Here is a 14,721-nt window from a genome sequence, read left to right on the forward strand (position 1 = left end):
GAGAAATTGAAAAATTTATTCGGCATATTTTTTCAGTTTTCTTCAAGAATAATTTACTTGGCAAACTTCTTAATTTATAGCAACCTATTTTCCTTTTCTTTTTTTTCATTGTAGACCAGCAGAAAAAGTCATCATCGTTCATACTTTCAGATAATTTTAACAAAGTGCGTATTATCTTTTGCCGTAATTATTGCTAAAAAAAATGCCAAATTTCAAAATACTCCAATATGTAAATTCATGTATATCTTAGAAAATTTTGAATAAAAAAACTCTTAAATTTTTTGCAGGTGTGCCTTGAATACATCTACTTTAAGATGATGTTAAAAAATTTGTAGGTTATAATACAAAATTTGTTTCGAAAAATTTCTAAAAAAATGGGCAAATTATATTTGGATTAAGCCTAAATTTCGAATTTCTGGGAGAAGGAATCAAACAAGCCTAATATATATACTTCAAATTCAGTTAGCATTGAGGAGCTAATTTTTTAAAAACTACTCGTGCGAATTTTACAAAACTTGGCTGTTTGGCATAGTTTAAGTTGTAGAAACAAAATATGGAAAAAAATTGGCATGTCATTTCAGAAAAAGTCCGATTTTTTGTCAAAATACCTGTATTAGAACAGCACTATATATAAATCTAATACATATCGTAAGTCTCACTTTCGAGTCATGAAAAACGCAGTTTGAATTTCATTAATCGGACCAGTAGAACGAGAGATATAGAACTGTCCCCTATTTTTTTTTTTTTTTTTTTTTTTTTTTTTTTTTGTGTGTGTGTGTGTGTGCAGTGTACTATTTTGCCTCTTTATTTCTGTTGCAGTTGACTGGTTTTATCTGAGTTATTACGAGTTTCTTCCGTGCGTCGACTAGCTGCACTATATGTGTAGTTAAAATTTTCTAGCAACTGAAGAAAAACTTTTTTTTCCAGTACTGTGGAGCTGTTTTTCCATTAACTCAGAAAAACCTCATTGTGAACAGCCCTTTACTTTGTTTAGGTTTGATGGAATGTAAATGCCTCTTGAATGCAAATCTAAGCATTTCTTATCAGTGCTATGAGCTCTGGTTTGAACAACTGAAATCTAAATCAAGAGTTAACTACATTAAAGCTAACATCTGATGATTCTTATTCTTCAGAGTAATGGTATTTGCTAAATTGTTAGTGAGTGTGACAGGCTTTTTTCACTGTCAAACATCTATCTGCTGCAACTTATATGATTACATATTTTTTCTTTAACATTCTACTTAACTGCTTTCAAATCAAATCATACTACATCTCTGGATTGAGCGAGTATGTGATGAAATGAGGCAAAAAGGAAAGATGCAATTCAAATATTAAACTGATTAGTTAAAAACTAAACTAAAATATGACAAACTCACTGCAGCGTTTAAATGTTGTGCGTTTTGTACATTGTAAAATAATGTACAGCATATTCTGTGCGTTTTCTGTCTTACATCATATCATCTTTTGCATGCGATCTAATTGCATGTGATAATTTTTAAAAATTAGTTGCTGATTTTTTTTAAATGCCCAAACATATTCCATACTTGCCATCTCTCCCAGTTTTTCAACACATCTCCTGACCTCCTGGTACATCATTGAATCTCTCATTTTTTTAATTTTTTAGTTTTTAGGAAGGGAAATGTTGCCCTGCAGTAAATGAAATTTACTGAATTGATGCAAGTTAAATTCTACAAATTTGTTTTCCCCTCTCCTAGCGAATTTCAGAATAATATTTCCTATTAAATTTTATTTAATTTTGATTGTATTATTTTTTCTTATCACATTTTTGTATCTTATTAAACTCTATTGCATCTTTTTGCAGTAAAATTTCATTTTATCTGAATTGTCTTAATCCACTTAAAATATTTGTAGAATTTTGTGTGAAGAGTCAAGCAATGTTTAATCAGTTAATATTTATATTTAATTTTGTTTTACTTCAGTATAAGGTACATTGTCCAAAAAAAAGAGGGGGGACAGTTCTGTACCTGGACTAATAGATGAAATTCAAATTGTGTTTTCCATGTCTCAAAAGCGCAACTTAGGATATGTATTAGATTTATATAAAGCATCTAATATACGTATTTTGACACAAAATCGTACTTTTTTTGAAATGACGTGCCAATTTTTTTCTATATTTCGATTCTACAACTATTATGCCAAACTGCCGAGTTTCGTAAAAATCACACAGGTAGTTTTTAAAAAATTAGCTCTCAAAATTTTAGCTCCTCAGTGTTAATTGAAATTGACATATATTTATTAATATCTCTTTTTTTTATTATTAAACTTACTTGATTCCTTCTTCCAGAAATCGAAATTTAGGTTCATTCCAAATAAAATTTGCATATTTTTTATGAATTATTCTTAAAAATTACTATTTTTAAATAATTTTTTCAAAAAAAAAAAAAAAAAAACTTTTGAATTGTGACCTATAATATTTTTACTGTCATTTTAATGTAGATATATTTTTAAGCACACCTGCAAAAAATTAGAATTTTATATTCAAAATTTCCTGTGATATATATGAATTTACAAATTGGCGTGTTTTGAAATGTGGTGTATTTCAAAACCGTGAAAAACAACTTTATATTTAGCGTAGGTATTAAATATAAGGTTGTTTTTCACGGTTTTGATTGTCACATTAGCGTGTTTCTCTTCTAGTCTATGTGGTGTATTTGTTATAAGTGATAATAACGCCAAATGTGGTTTATGCACTATTATTTGAAAATTATTTGTATTGTAAGTATGAACAATGACTTTTTCCCCCGCTCATTTGCAGTGAAAAAAGGAAAGGAAAATCGGTTGGGAAAAATTATTCTTGGCACAAACTGAAAAATGTCTAGCAAGATAAATTTTTAAATTTCTCCTTAAATTCCTCGCTAAAAATTATAAAATTTAATATCTAGACATAATTTAAGTCATAGAAAGTATGGAAAATATTGCTATGTTATTTCAGAAAAAGCCCAATTTTATGTCAGAACACCTACCTATATTAGAACAATGCTATATATAAATCTAATATATATATTAAGTCTTGCTTTCGAGACATGAAAAACACAATTTTAATTTCGTTAATCGGCCCAGTAGAACGGGAGATAAAGAACTGTCCCCCCTTTTTTTGCACAGTGTACATCGTAAAATTTATCAAAACAAGTACTATGTAATTAATTTTATATTCATCCTTTCAATATGTTTTTAAAAGTTTTTACAAGACTATATATGATAATTTGGCAGCTATGATATTAGCTATATATGAATGAAGTTCATTCCTGAAGTAAATTTGTATTCCAAAATATTCATAATCTAAAATTATTTTCATGGTAAGCAGTAATGTAAAACAGATTAATCGGTTCCTGGGCCACACATGATTACTTATTTAATATTTGCAATCCTAGTCCATATACAGGTTCGTATCGCAAAGCCAGGGAAATAATAAAATCTGAGATGTAGTAAGTGCAGAATAAATTAGCTATAAAATAATACCAAAGATGCTAACTTTCATGATTTTTTTTATTGTACTCCAGTCCCCGTGACTTTTAAATAGCTTGTCTGTTCTTTGTGCTAGAGGTTGCCTATGTCACTTATGCTTACAGTCAGCCCTGATGGTGGAAGTGTCACGTTTTAAAAACTTGGACACTTTCATCTTTGTTATGTCTGTGAAAAAAACAAATACCTAAAAATCATGCACAGTGTTTGTTGTTGAAAAAAATTCAGATTGTTGATTTAGATAAATTGGCAACTTTGTAAGATGAAAATGTAATTTAATTTTAATGTACTGTATGAAGAAAAACAGGTAGCATAAGTGGAAAGTAGTAAGGTAGAGATTGTTATTTGGAAGAAGAGGTTCTATGCATAAAATTTTCAGGTAATTGTCTTTCTGGGGCATCATGCCCCCCTTATAATACCACTTAGCAATTCTGTGTGAGACTTTTGTTTTACTCAGAATTTGTCCATGTGTTGTTTATATTTTAAAATGTTTGTTTCTAAAGAGAGGCTTGGCATTGTCATTGAAAATACGTATACTGTAACTTGTTACAGCTTATCGTGATATTCTTACATGAAAATTTTATACAGTGGAACCTTGAGATATGAGTTTAATTCGTTCCAACATTGAGCTCCCATAACGAATGTTTCGTATCTAGAAACAAACTTCTCCATTGAAAATAATGTAAATGCAGTTAATCCGTTCCACATCCCCAAAAATATCATCATAAAAATCATTTTTTCTAATAAGTAACATAACCATAGTTTACCTTTATGATAGCTTCTGACACCGACCTTTTAAATGCTTCTCATTAATTCACACTAACAACAGCTTCTCAACATCTTCTAGGAGTTTTGGACTGTGCTTGGAATTAACGGTAACTCGTTTGGCTACATTAAGTTTCTTAATTTCTTCCTGCTTCTTCAGAACACTGCAAATCGTCGATGTTGAAAGGCTGTAAGTCTTCGCCTATTCCCTCACACTTACACACTGTTTATCTATGATTTCATACTTAATTTCAATGGCCATGGCTTCCTTATTTTTCTTTGCAGACTATCTGAGGCAACAGTCTTCTTGGGAGGCATCACAAAATAATTATTTTCACGTAAATGTAATAAACAGTTGACTTACAAGCGCACAAACATGTAGATCAAAGAACACCGAGTGATCTGACGAGTCGAGATGGATCGGGAAATGGCGCCACACACACCAACAGCCTGGCTCATTGCTTGTTACTCGAGTCAGTGCTCATGTTTAGAGACAAATTTTTCACTCATACTTTCCTTGTATCTCGAATTTCTCATATATAGAGGTGCTTGTATCTTGAGGTTCCACTGTACTTTATCCTGTTTTGGGCATATTTTGTGGATCAAAGAACTAGGATTATTTTCCTTTCCTTCCTATGGAATTGCTTTTTGTAGCTGCTCTTGAAGTTGTTCCATCTATTTCTTGTGCTTTAGTAACATTTTGATGTTAACTTCCAAGTCTTTGGTTTTACCTAGATGATTTTACAGCCTATGACTGATTTGAATTGTTAGTTTGGAATTTTCTATATTAGCTTGACTCTGTACATTTTCTTAAATTTTAATTTCAGATTAAAGCTAATTGTGGTAGCTGCTTTATTGGATCCCAGTGTTATCATGCTAATTTACCAGAACAAATTTCTGCGGTAACTAAAATATTAGGGAAATTTAATTATAAATTTCAGACCTCCCTTTAAAAAAAGTAACGAGATTTATAGCTTTGTTGTTTATTTATGTAATTGCTTGTCAGCCTTTTCTTTTTACTATTAGTAATTACGTTTTCTGAGTTATTCTGTTTACATATTTCTTTTGTGTAGATCATACCTTTCCCTTTTACTTCTCTTTTATTTGGCCTTGAGGAATTCAGCAATTTATTTAGTAATATGTCATTATGAATATAATACCATTGTTTATGAAAATGTAATTTTTGTGCCGACAAAATATAAACTGACAGGTAGATGCAGAGTAAAATATATTTCTTTTTAAAATACAGTCATGTAAAATCAGATCAAATGTCGCATCTCATTTCTGATTATCTTTATGAGAGCATGGTTTTTTTTTTTTTTTTTTAATTTGTTAAATGAATATTATACAATGTACTTTTTTATTTTTTTATTTGTTAAGAATAGGACTTTATAAATGTTTTTCCTCATTTTTTTAATGACAATTTTATTGATTTATGAAATAACGTATTTATTCAATAAGCAGAAACATAAGTTACAGTCAAAAACCATACTTTATTGATAAAATTGTTCTCCTAGCATAGAAATAATTTGATATCTCAAGGTAATGAGGAAACAAATAGCGATTCTAGTCAGATCTAATAAATATATCCAGTTTTTATATTCAAAGAAAACAACATTATGATATAATATTTGTTCTATGCAGATGAATCTTTTTTAACTTTAGCTATAGTAGTGAGGCGTATATCATGCCTACGGTGTGTGCACATAGTATTTAACTGTTTAAGAAGGTCTGTTTTGTAATATTAGTATCCAAGAAGAATTAGTTATTAGATAACTGAGGAGTTACTCATCAGTTCATGCAATTGTCAAGGTCACTTCCCCGCCATTAAGTTTGCAAAAATAGAACTGTAAAGTACAAAATTCTTAACTTCTGCATGTCGTGTTATCAATTACCATTTCCAGATTTCTTTGGAATGGGGGTAAAGAGTAGCTGATTATCATTGTAAAAATAGTAGTTTGATAGAAAAGACCACAAATTTTTGCTTTAATATTCTTTTCAAACAATGTATGTTTCTTTATCTTGTAAATATTTTAATATGTTAACTGTGAAAATTCCCTATTAATATATTTACCAGCTATTCCCTAAATCCACATTCTTTAGGTTTCTGTTTGATATTTCCATACTGAATCATAAACATTTCAAAATGCTGGCTTTCGTAGGGAGTAAAACCTTACACACGTAAAAAATAAGTTGTGAATTTGAAATTTTGCATAGTCATAAAAATAATTTTTCTTAAATAGGTATATTCTGTATATGATTATGATACGTATTTCTAAATGAACAATATTATTTGTTATTGAATTTGACAGAAAGCAGCTTCAAAACTTAACTGGGTATCTAAGTAATGATACTAATGTTTATTCTTTTTGAATATTTTAAGTTTCTATTAGTGTGATATTATTTTCTTTATGTATTGAAATGAATATGTGTGGTCATTTATTTTCTTGTTACCTTTGTGTAAAATAAAATGGGATATAATATGTAAGACATTCAATAAATATTAAGTAAAACTAAGTAATTCTACAGATTTTATTCAGTTATTGTATTCATATTTTATATCTTTTGGTTATTAAACCCATTTTGAACTAAATAACTGAAATTTTTAAGTTTAAATTTTAAATTCATTAAGTTTAAGATAAGCTAACTATTAAGAATACTGATAATTTATAAGGTTTTCTTCAGTTTGGTGTAGTTTTGTATGGGTACAATCTTATTTTATAAATAGGAAACTGAATTAAAATTAAATAATAATAGCTTAAAAAAACTTATTTGTTGGGAACTGGAAAGGATTACTAGGAATTTTGTAATTTTGGAACACTATGTTCTTCATACCATAGCATTAAATTATGGTATTTGGAACTAAGTGTATTTTGCTTGTTATATTTCATTTTAATTAGTTTATTACTCAGGAAAATGCAATAAATAATGCTTTAGCGAGTGGTGCCTACGTGTATGCTGAAGAGTAGCTATATAAAAATGTGCTTCATTTGAAATTAGGCTTTGGATTTTTATCTTTTGAATCTGAAGACAGCATTGATCAAGTGTGTGGTCAGCGTTTTGTGAACATCAACGGCAAGCAGGTGTAGTGTATATTTAATCTATATTTATACTAATTTTTCTGAATTTTATGTTATTGCATACAAAAGCATCTTTTTGGAGGTGTAACATGAAAATGCAAATTTTACACGATATAGTGAAGGCTTTGTTATCTAGCACTCTTTAAGTATAACAGAAAACTTATAGCAACATTCAGAAGAAATTCAGTATTATTGTATATGAATCTATTAAAAAAGCTTGTAATACAGGATGTCTTGTAAGTTCAGACACGCTGGAGTTTCTTACGTTACTATTTCTGATCTCATTCTGTGATATTAATTTTTGCTATCATCTGAAATAATAATTCAGATAATTTTTCATCTAAAGAAGTAGATATTTCAGCACACATTCACAGATAATCTGTAAAATAATTTCAGAGTAGATATTTCATCTTCAGTTGTGTGTGCAGTGCAGCTCTTGATTTTGTTGAGCTGATTCGGTAATTGCATGCATGTTTCTGTTATGGGTCCAGACTTACAGGACACTCTGTATTTTCCGAAAGGTGAGTAAAGTATACATAAATCTGAATTAAACTGGCAATTTCAATAAATCATCGAATTCTCAAAAGCAGTGTATTTTTTAGGTAAGAATATTCTCTCATTACTTCTAGGCAAAACTATTTGTTTGCAGATGGCATTTAATATGATCTTCAATAACTAAGAGAAGATGTGTTTTAAAATGTCAGTATTACTGTTATCACTATTTATTTTTTCTAATTTAATAATAAAGTACTTTTTAAGGAATTGGATTGATGATATCTGTAATTCAGACTTGTGCAGTGACTTTTTGTATGTGTTGTTAATGTCAGCAGTTATTAAATATATGTAAAAAACTTGCTTCCCATTGATAGCGTGTTTAACAAACTAAAAAGATGCTTTTTAATGCATTTTTCTCTTAGCCATCATACTTAATAACAGTAATGTGGCATTTAATAGCTAAAAAGTAAAATATGTGATTAAAAAATTTATAAGGTATGATTAATTTTTGTAAGTTGTATTTTAATTATATTTACCATTTTTAAAAAATTAGTGTTTAGAAAGCAGAAAATGTTAAAACTGTATGTATTTTTTAAAAATCTAACTGTGAACTTCAATAGCAGAAGTTTATTAACAAGTTTAATTTGGATGTAAGATGCATTTGAATTAGGAAAAATGTCTTTTCTATCTCTGCTAATTTATTATGTAGAAAAATTATAGTGTTAAAATTTTTAAATCCGTTTTATTATTAGGAACAGTTTTATTCACACAGACAAGTATTAATGATGTGTAAAATTAATTTTATGTGTTAGTTAGAAAGCTAAATTAAAATTAGATCATATTTATAAGACTATATTAATAGGTAATTTGAAAGTGACAGACTTTTAAATACATTTTTATTCTCAGGGAAAAAAAAATTGGAATCGTTAAATGAATCAGATCTAGAGAAAACTGGCACACTTGAAAGCTGCTTGCTATACTAAACCAATCTGACTAAAATGTATCTAGAGTAGAAGTTTCTCAGAATGTATTATTTTTAATAATGGTGTTGTGTCCTAGTGTGTAAAGTTAAGGTGTGGAAGATTTAATTTGATAAAAATCATTAAGCTAATGTTTCTTATATAACTGAATGCAGTCTTTAGATGGAAGAGGAAAAATGTAAGTCATTGGATAGTGTTTAAAAGAATTATTTTTGATAAATTATGCATCATTTTATTGATAAATTCTTATTTTCAAAATTAAATTCAAATAAAGCAAATGTATTTTTTCAAGTTACCATTTTTAGATTTTTTGCGGGTATTTATTTTGTATTTTTAATTGAAAAAATGAATGTTGCATTTAAAAAAGATCTGAAATTTTTTAGTTCCAAGTAATTATTATAGAGTTTACTTTTAGATGGTATTCAATACTAAATAAATAGTTTTTTTCATGTAAGTAAAAAATATTATTATTGATTGAAATATCAAAATATGCAGGATAACAAAGCTTTTACTTGTTTTACTTATGATACCTGTAAAATTTTAAGAAATATTATGCATTTAAAAAAAGAGTTCTTTTACATATAGTTAGTTGTCTTATGAAAAGTTCTATATGCAAAATAATTTCCATTAATTTTTAAGTGTTTCTGAAAATATTGTTGTATTATTTCTTTATTACGTTTAAGTTTCTTATGATGTGCCCCCTTCCCCTTCTTCTTCTTCTTCTGAAGTATTGAATGTGTATCACATCAAGACGAATAATTGGTACTTTTAATCAGATATATTATTCTTACAAAATTTTCCCTTCATTATTTCATTAGTTTATTTATGTAAAAATTAAAGCTGTTATTACAGTCTCTAATAACAGCTTTAATTTTTACATGAGCATATTAAAACACTGGCATAAAAATGCAGATGTGAATTTTTAATTTTTTAACTGAATAGAAAAATATGGAAGAAAGAAATTTTCAAGTCAGTGGTACTCTTAGAATTGTTCATAAAAATTTATTTTCAATTTGAGATTTTAAACTAGAATGTGTTAATAGTGTATAATCAAAATATATTTATCTGGAATTCATTGATATCATTTCTCAGTGCATGTGCATTGCAGGACTTTTTAGAAAATGCAGTGAGAAAAATCTCTGTGGAATAAAGTTCAGAGTTTGGACTACTAGGTAGAGCAGTGGTCTCAAACTCAAATTGCCTGCGGCGTGCATGTTTGAAAACAATAGACAGGCCAGAACTTTTTTAACAAAATTTTTAAAAAAATTCTTAGCAAAATAAAAAATACTTCGAATAATTAAAAAATTTTACTAAGTTCCCCCCCCATAAAATATACATAAATGGCAATAATAATGCAGCAAAGAGGAAAAACAATTCAAACTTTTATCTATTTTCTATTTTAAATCTAAAGTTTGATACCATCAAGAAATTTTTTTATTAAGCTTGGTAATTCAGATATATTCACAGATAAGTATTAAATTTTCAGACTGATGTTTGTCTAAAATAGTTCTAACTTGTTTAGTTAATCATTAAATAACTTATTTTAATTTACACAGAAAGAAATTATGAAACCTTCGTAACTTCAGAGAAAATTTCTAAGACAAAATAAATGAGATAAAAAAATGACAGCTTAGTTTCTTTCTTTATTTATTGTATTTTTCTGCAATGCATGAATAAAAATAGCTTATGTAAGTAATTATAAACTTCTTTTATTTTTTAATATCGCTTGACATTTGATGTCATTTTGATTTTGATAAAGTTTGTAGCCTTGACCAGAAATTATCACAGATTGTAGATGTTAATCAGCCAGTATGGTTTTTCTTTTAATTTTCAACATGAAAAAAATGCTGCTTACATATAATTATAAATGTTTAATATTTCCGAGCATGGAAATTATTCTTGGTGCAAAAATTTTAACTAATTTATTTTTTGACAAGTATAATTAGAAATTAATACAGTCTGTATCTTCAAATCTTTGAATAAGATTTATATCACATTGTAAATTAACTCCATTTTCTGATGTGTTATTCAGATTAGTTTTTAATGGTAATAAAAATTATATAAACTGGGACTTTAGATAATTAAAATCTTTCTAAAATGCATTTGCAACAAACAGATTCATAATTGAAATGTCTTCGCTGGCTGTATAAAATCAATTGGAGGGTTGGCTATGAGACCACTGATTTAGAGTATGCTATTTAAACAAAAGTTCAGTCTTGTATTGAAGTTTTTTTGCTTTGTGATTTAGAAAGGTACACTGTAGAATAACTCGATGGTCTATAAATAGCACTTTGTTTGCTTTAATTATTTAAATGAAAGATAATTAAAATTATCCTAGAGAATGCTTAACAGTTTTTCTCCTCAACCATATAAATTTTAGACACTCTAAAACTATCCAAGATAATTTTTAACAGTTTTTTCCCACAACCATATAAATTTTACACACCCTGGTTAGTACATGATATCCTATGATAGAAATGCTGCTCCCCATATAACTAGGCTGAATTCAGTACAGATCTAACAACTAATGAATGTAGTTTCATTTTATCTCTGTGAAGCATGCTAAATATATCAAATTGGTTTAAACATTTAAGGAGGCAGACTCTTTTATTATTGAATACACGATATTTGCTCAAAAATTAACACCCCTCCCTAAATTTTTATTCTAAAATTCGGTTGCGTGTTATAAACATGTATTTTGATAAATGAAATTGCAAAATGAACAAGGAGTTTAGTATACTGCTTAAATACTGAATAAATTACCTAGTTTATTATTGTATATATACTGCATAACTACTGCAAATTATAATAGCTGCCTCTAGATGGCTGATTCCAGTTAGGTTTGCATTCGCTGTATTGATGATGGGTATGCCTGAAAACAAATAGGTAGCTATATATTCCTAATTTTCAGTATTTTTCTTCCTGCACTATAATTAAATATTATATTTAATTAGTTAGTTTATCCATCATTCTAATCAAAATTGCTGTTGCTGTCATCAAATATGGATGCTTCAATGCATCCGATAGTGTGTTAGAGCTGAGCCCATCAACAGTTGAGCAATAGAGTCATTGAACACTTTTAGTTTTGTCTGGGGTTCAAATCCTGGCAAACAGGCTGGCTCCATAAGCGTTTTCATGGAACTGCCTCATATAACATGTATATGAGGCAGTTCCTTCTAGAAGAATCTTCACAAAGACATTTCTCCTCTTAGATGTGGGATGATCAACCCATGGCACGGCAGAGTTTTAACTGTGACATGCTAAGACTTATTTAAAAATCTGATGTGGACACCACATGACTTCCTTGTACGGCTTATTAAATTATACTCATTTTTTTTTTTGCTGCATTTCATTTAAACTTATTTTCTTGAATTTCATTAGAAGTATATTTCTCATTCAATTAGTTCAGTTCACTTGCAGCAAGGCAAAAATAAATAAAAACTCAAAACATCATTAAAAATTGTAAAATACAGCAAAACAGAAAACACCAAATACAGTTGAAAAAACAATTTTTACATTTGAAATTATAGCTTTTACGCAAAAAAAAGCATTCCAACCAGTGGGCAAGAAGGCAAATTTTTGTGCACAAAACTGAAAGTTTACTTTTTGTCCCACTCAGCAAAAAGACACTGAAAGTACAGAAACTAACTTAACTTGCTATTCTACTGAGAGCTTCAAATGTAAACAAATGGTGGCTTCATTAGGGTTGGCTGTGCCACTTGAACTTTTAAATTGTTGATAATCCTTCAACTGTTGTATGCAGAATTATTAAAAGCATAAAAACCTTAACCGGAACATGAAAATAACATGATTCAATCATTTTAAGGAAAACAAACATGCAATTTACGAAGATATAAGAATAAAAACTGAGCTTACCGAGCCAGGTAACAGAGCGAAGTATATGTACACTTTTGGTGCTGCTGATTGCCACCAAAAGGGAGGTGCACATTACATGTTATAGCAGTCCGATATACAAAATTTCAATATATAGGAGCTCATTTATAGGAGATACATACGTACAGACATCATAAAAAAATCTCTTTTGAATCCATTTTACAAACCATTTTAGGAATCTCTTATTCTGTGCATAAGTACAGATTTCATGCAAAAACATCATTCAGATTCATTCAAGTGTGGTCAAAATAGATATCTTCATTGAAAAATGATACGTGAAATTTTTTGTGAGTACAATACTTCCTTTACTTTGTACAAATATTTGAAATTAAAATATTTGAAAAAATAATAATATTGCCTATATCAAATCTATTGATAGATACACACATTTAGAATTAATGCTAACTCTTTGAATTTTAGTTTAGGTTTATTTCACTATAGCGACATTCCGATGCTGTTCTCCTAGTTCAACTGCAGCTGCATACAGAAGTGGAATGCACAAGAAAATATATGGCATGATGAGTTACCGAATCGTTCGTACATGTTTGATGCAAAAACCGTAATAAACTCAACTCCAATGATATTAAACAGAAAACAAACCCAAAAAACGATATTCAGAGATGCTTGAGTGACGCTTACAATTAACACTCATGCACTGCTCATAAACGTTCTCCGATTCAGACAAATTGTTTCCTATTCGAGTGATATTTTTCTCTGCTATTTCATTGGCTCAGGTTTTAAATTACCAATCAAGACGTTAAGCTTTTTTCAATCTGTTTTCATATTTTGGAATGAAAGAAGCAAATACATCTTCCTGTTTCGAACCAACAAAGACACAAATTAAAGTTTAATACTTAAAATAATCTGAGAAAATTAATAAAGTAACATATCTTTATCAGTCCAAACCCTATGGATTAGATAATAAGTAGTGGAAGGAAAAAAAAATGTGCAATTATAACATCAAAATCATGAGCAATTTTTTTTAAGCAATACCAAATCCAAAAAATCAAACCACATAAAAATCCAACACACACACATAAAATGAAACCATACAGACCAGAGATTAAATTTTTTTTTTTTCCCAAAATTGTAGCATAAAATTCATTAAAAAGCTTAAAAGCGTAATAATTATTTTCTGTTTAAGCAGATCAAGATGATTAAAAAAAATGTAAGGTGAAACAATCAAACATATGAAAAAATAACAACAAATGAAAATTTGATCCCAAAACATAAAAATGAGAAGAAGAGTTAATTCATTACCCTTTGACTGGCTGCTAGTGGTTCAACAACATATGTATGCCCGATTGGGTGCTCAGTTTTGTTTTAGGCTGTTGTGCGGAAGTATCTGTGCTTTTCGTATACTCAGATAAATTGTTCACTTTCTGTTTTTATAAGATAATTAGATTTAATTAAATCTTTTATTTTCATGGTAGTAATGTTAAATTATCTGTTTATTACAAGGGCTTTCAGTTTAATAGTTATATAATATATCATACCTTCAGTTTAATAGTTATATAATATACCATACATACTTCAAATAAGAAGTAGTTTAAGATTTTTTAAAAAATTATAACATTGTTCAAAAAACAGTCGCCTTTGTATCGTGAAACATTGCAAAATGTAGACAAAAACATGTTCTACCTTTCCCCCTCCCTTTTTCTTTCTTTTTTTTTTTTTTTTTTTTTTTACTTTCTTGTACGAAGAGTATTATAATCGCAAAAAGTTTCAGGCAGCATATTTCAACGAAAATATCCATTTTGATCACTATCTAATGCAATTTAATGATATTTTTGCGTAACGTCTGTACATAAGGACAGAATAAAACACACTTTTCCTCCAAAAAAATTATAAAACTGCTTTAAAATTAATTGTGAAGAGACTTTTTCGCAGTGTCTGTATGTATGCACGTATATATCTCGCATAACTCAAAAACGAGTAGCCTCAGAACGTTGAAATTTTATATATAGGACTGCTATAATATGTAGATGTGCACCTCGTATTTTTATTGCAATTGGACCCCCCCC

General features: G+C 28.7%; 1 protein-coding gene across 1 annotated transcript in view; it reads left to right on the forward strand.

Annotated features, from left to right (window-relative positions):
• Nucleotides 1–14,721, forward strand: part of LOC118184956 (DAZ-associated protein 1-like) — an 84,515-nt gene that overhangs the window by 43,691 nt on the left and 26,103 nt on the right. The window contains exon 7 of the mRNA XM_085817118.1: nucleotides 7,249–7,331. Within this exon, the coding sequence (XP_085673244.1) occupies nucleotides 7,249–7,331 (83 nt within the window). The remainder of the gene's footprint in view (nucleotides 1–7,248; nucleotides 7,332–14,721) is intronic.

The sequence above is a fragment of the Stegodyphus dumicola genome, chromosome 5 (assembly GCF_044657685.1).
Source record: "Stegodyphus dumicola isolate Sdum_Otavi_A_Nest chromosome 5, ASM4465768v1".
Classification (NCBI taxonomy): Eukaryota; Metazoa; Arthropoda; class Arachnida; order Araneae; family Eresidae; genus Stegodyphus; species Stegodyphus dumicola.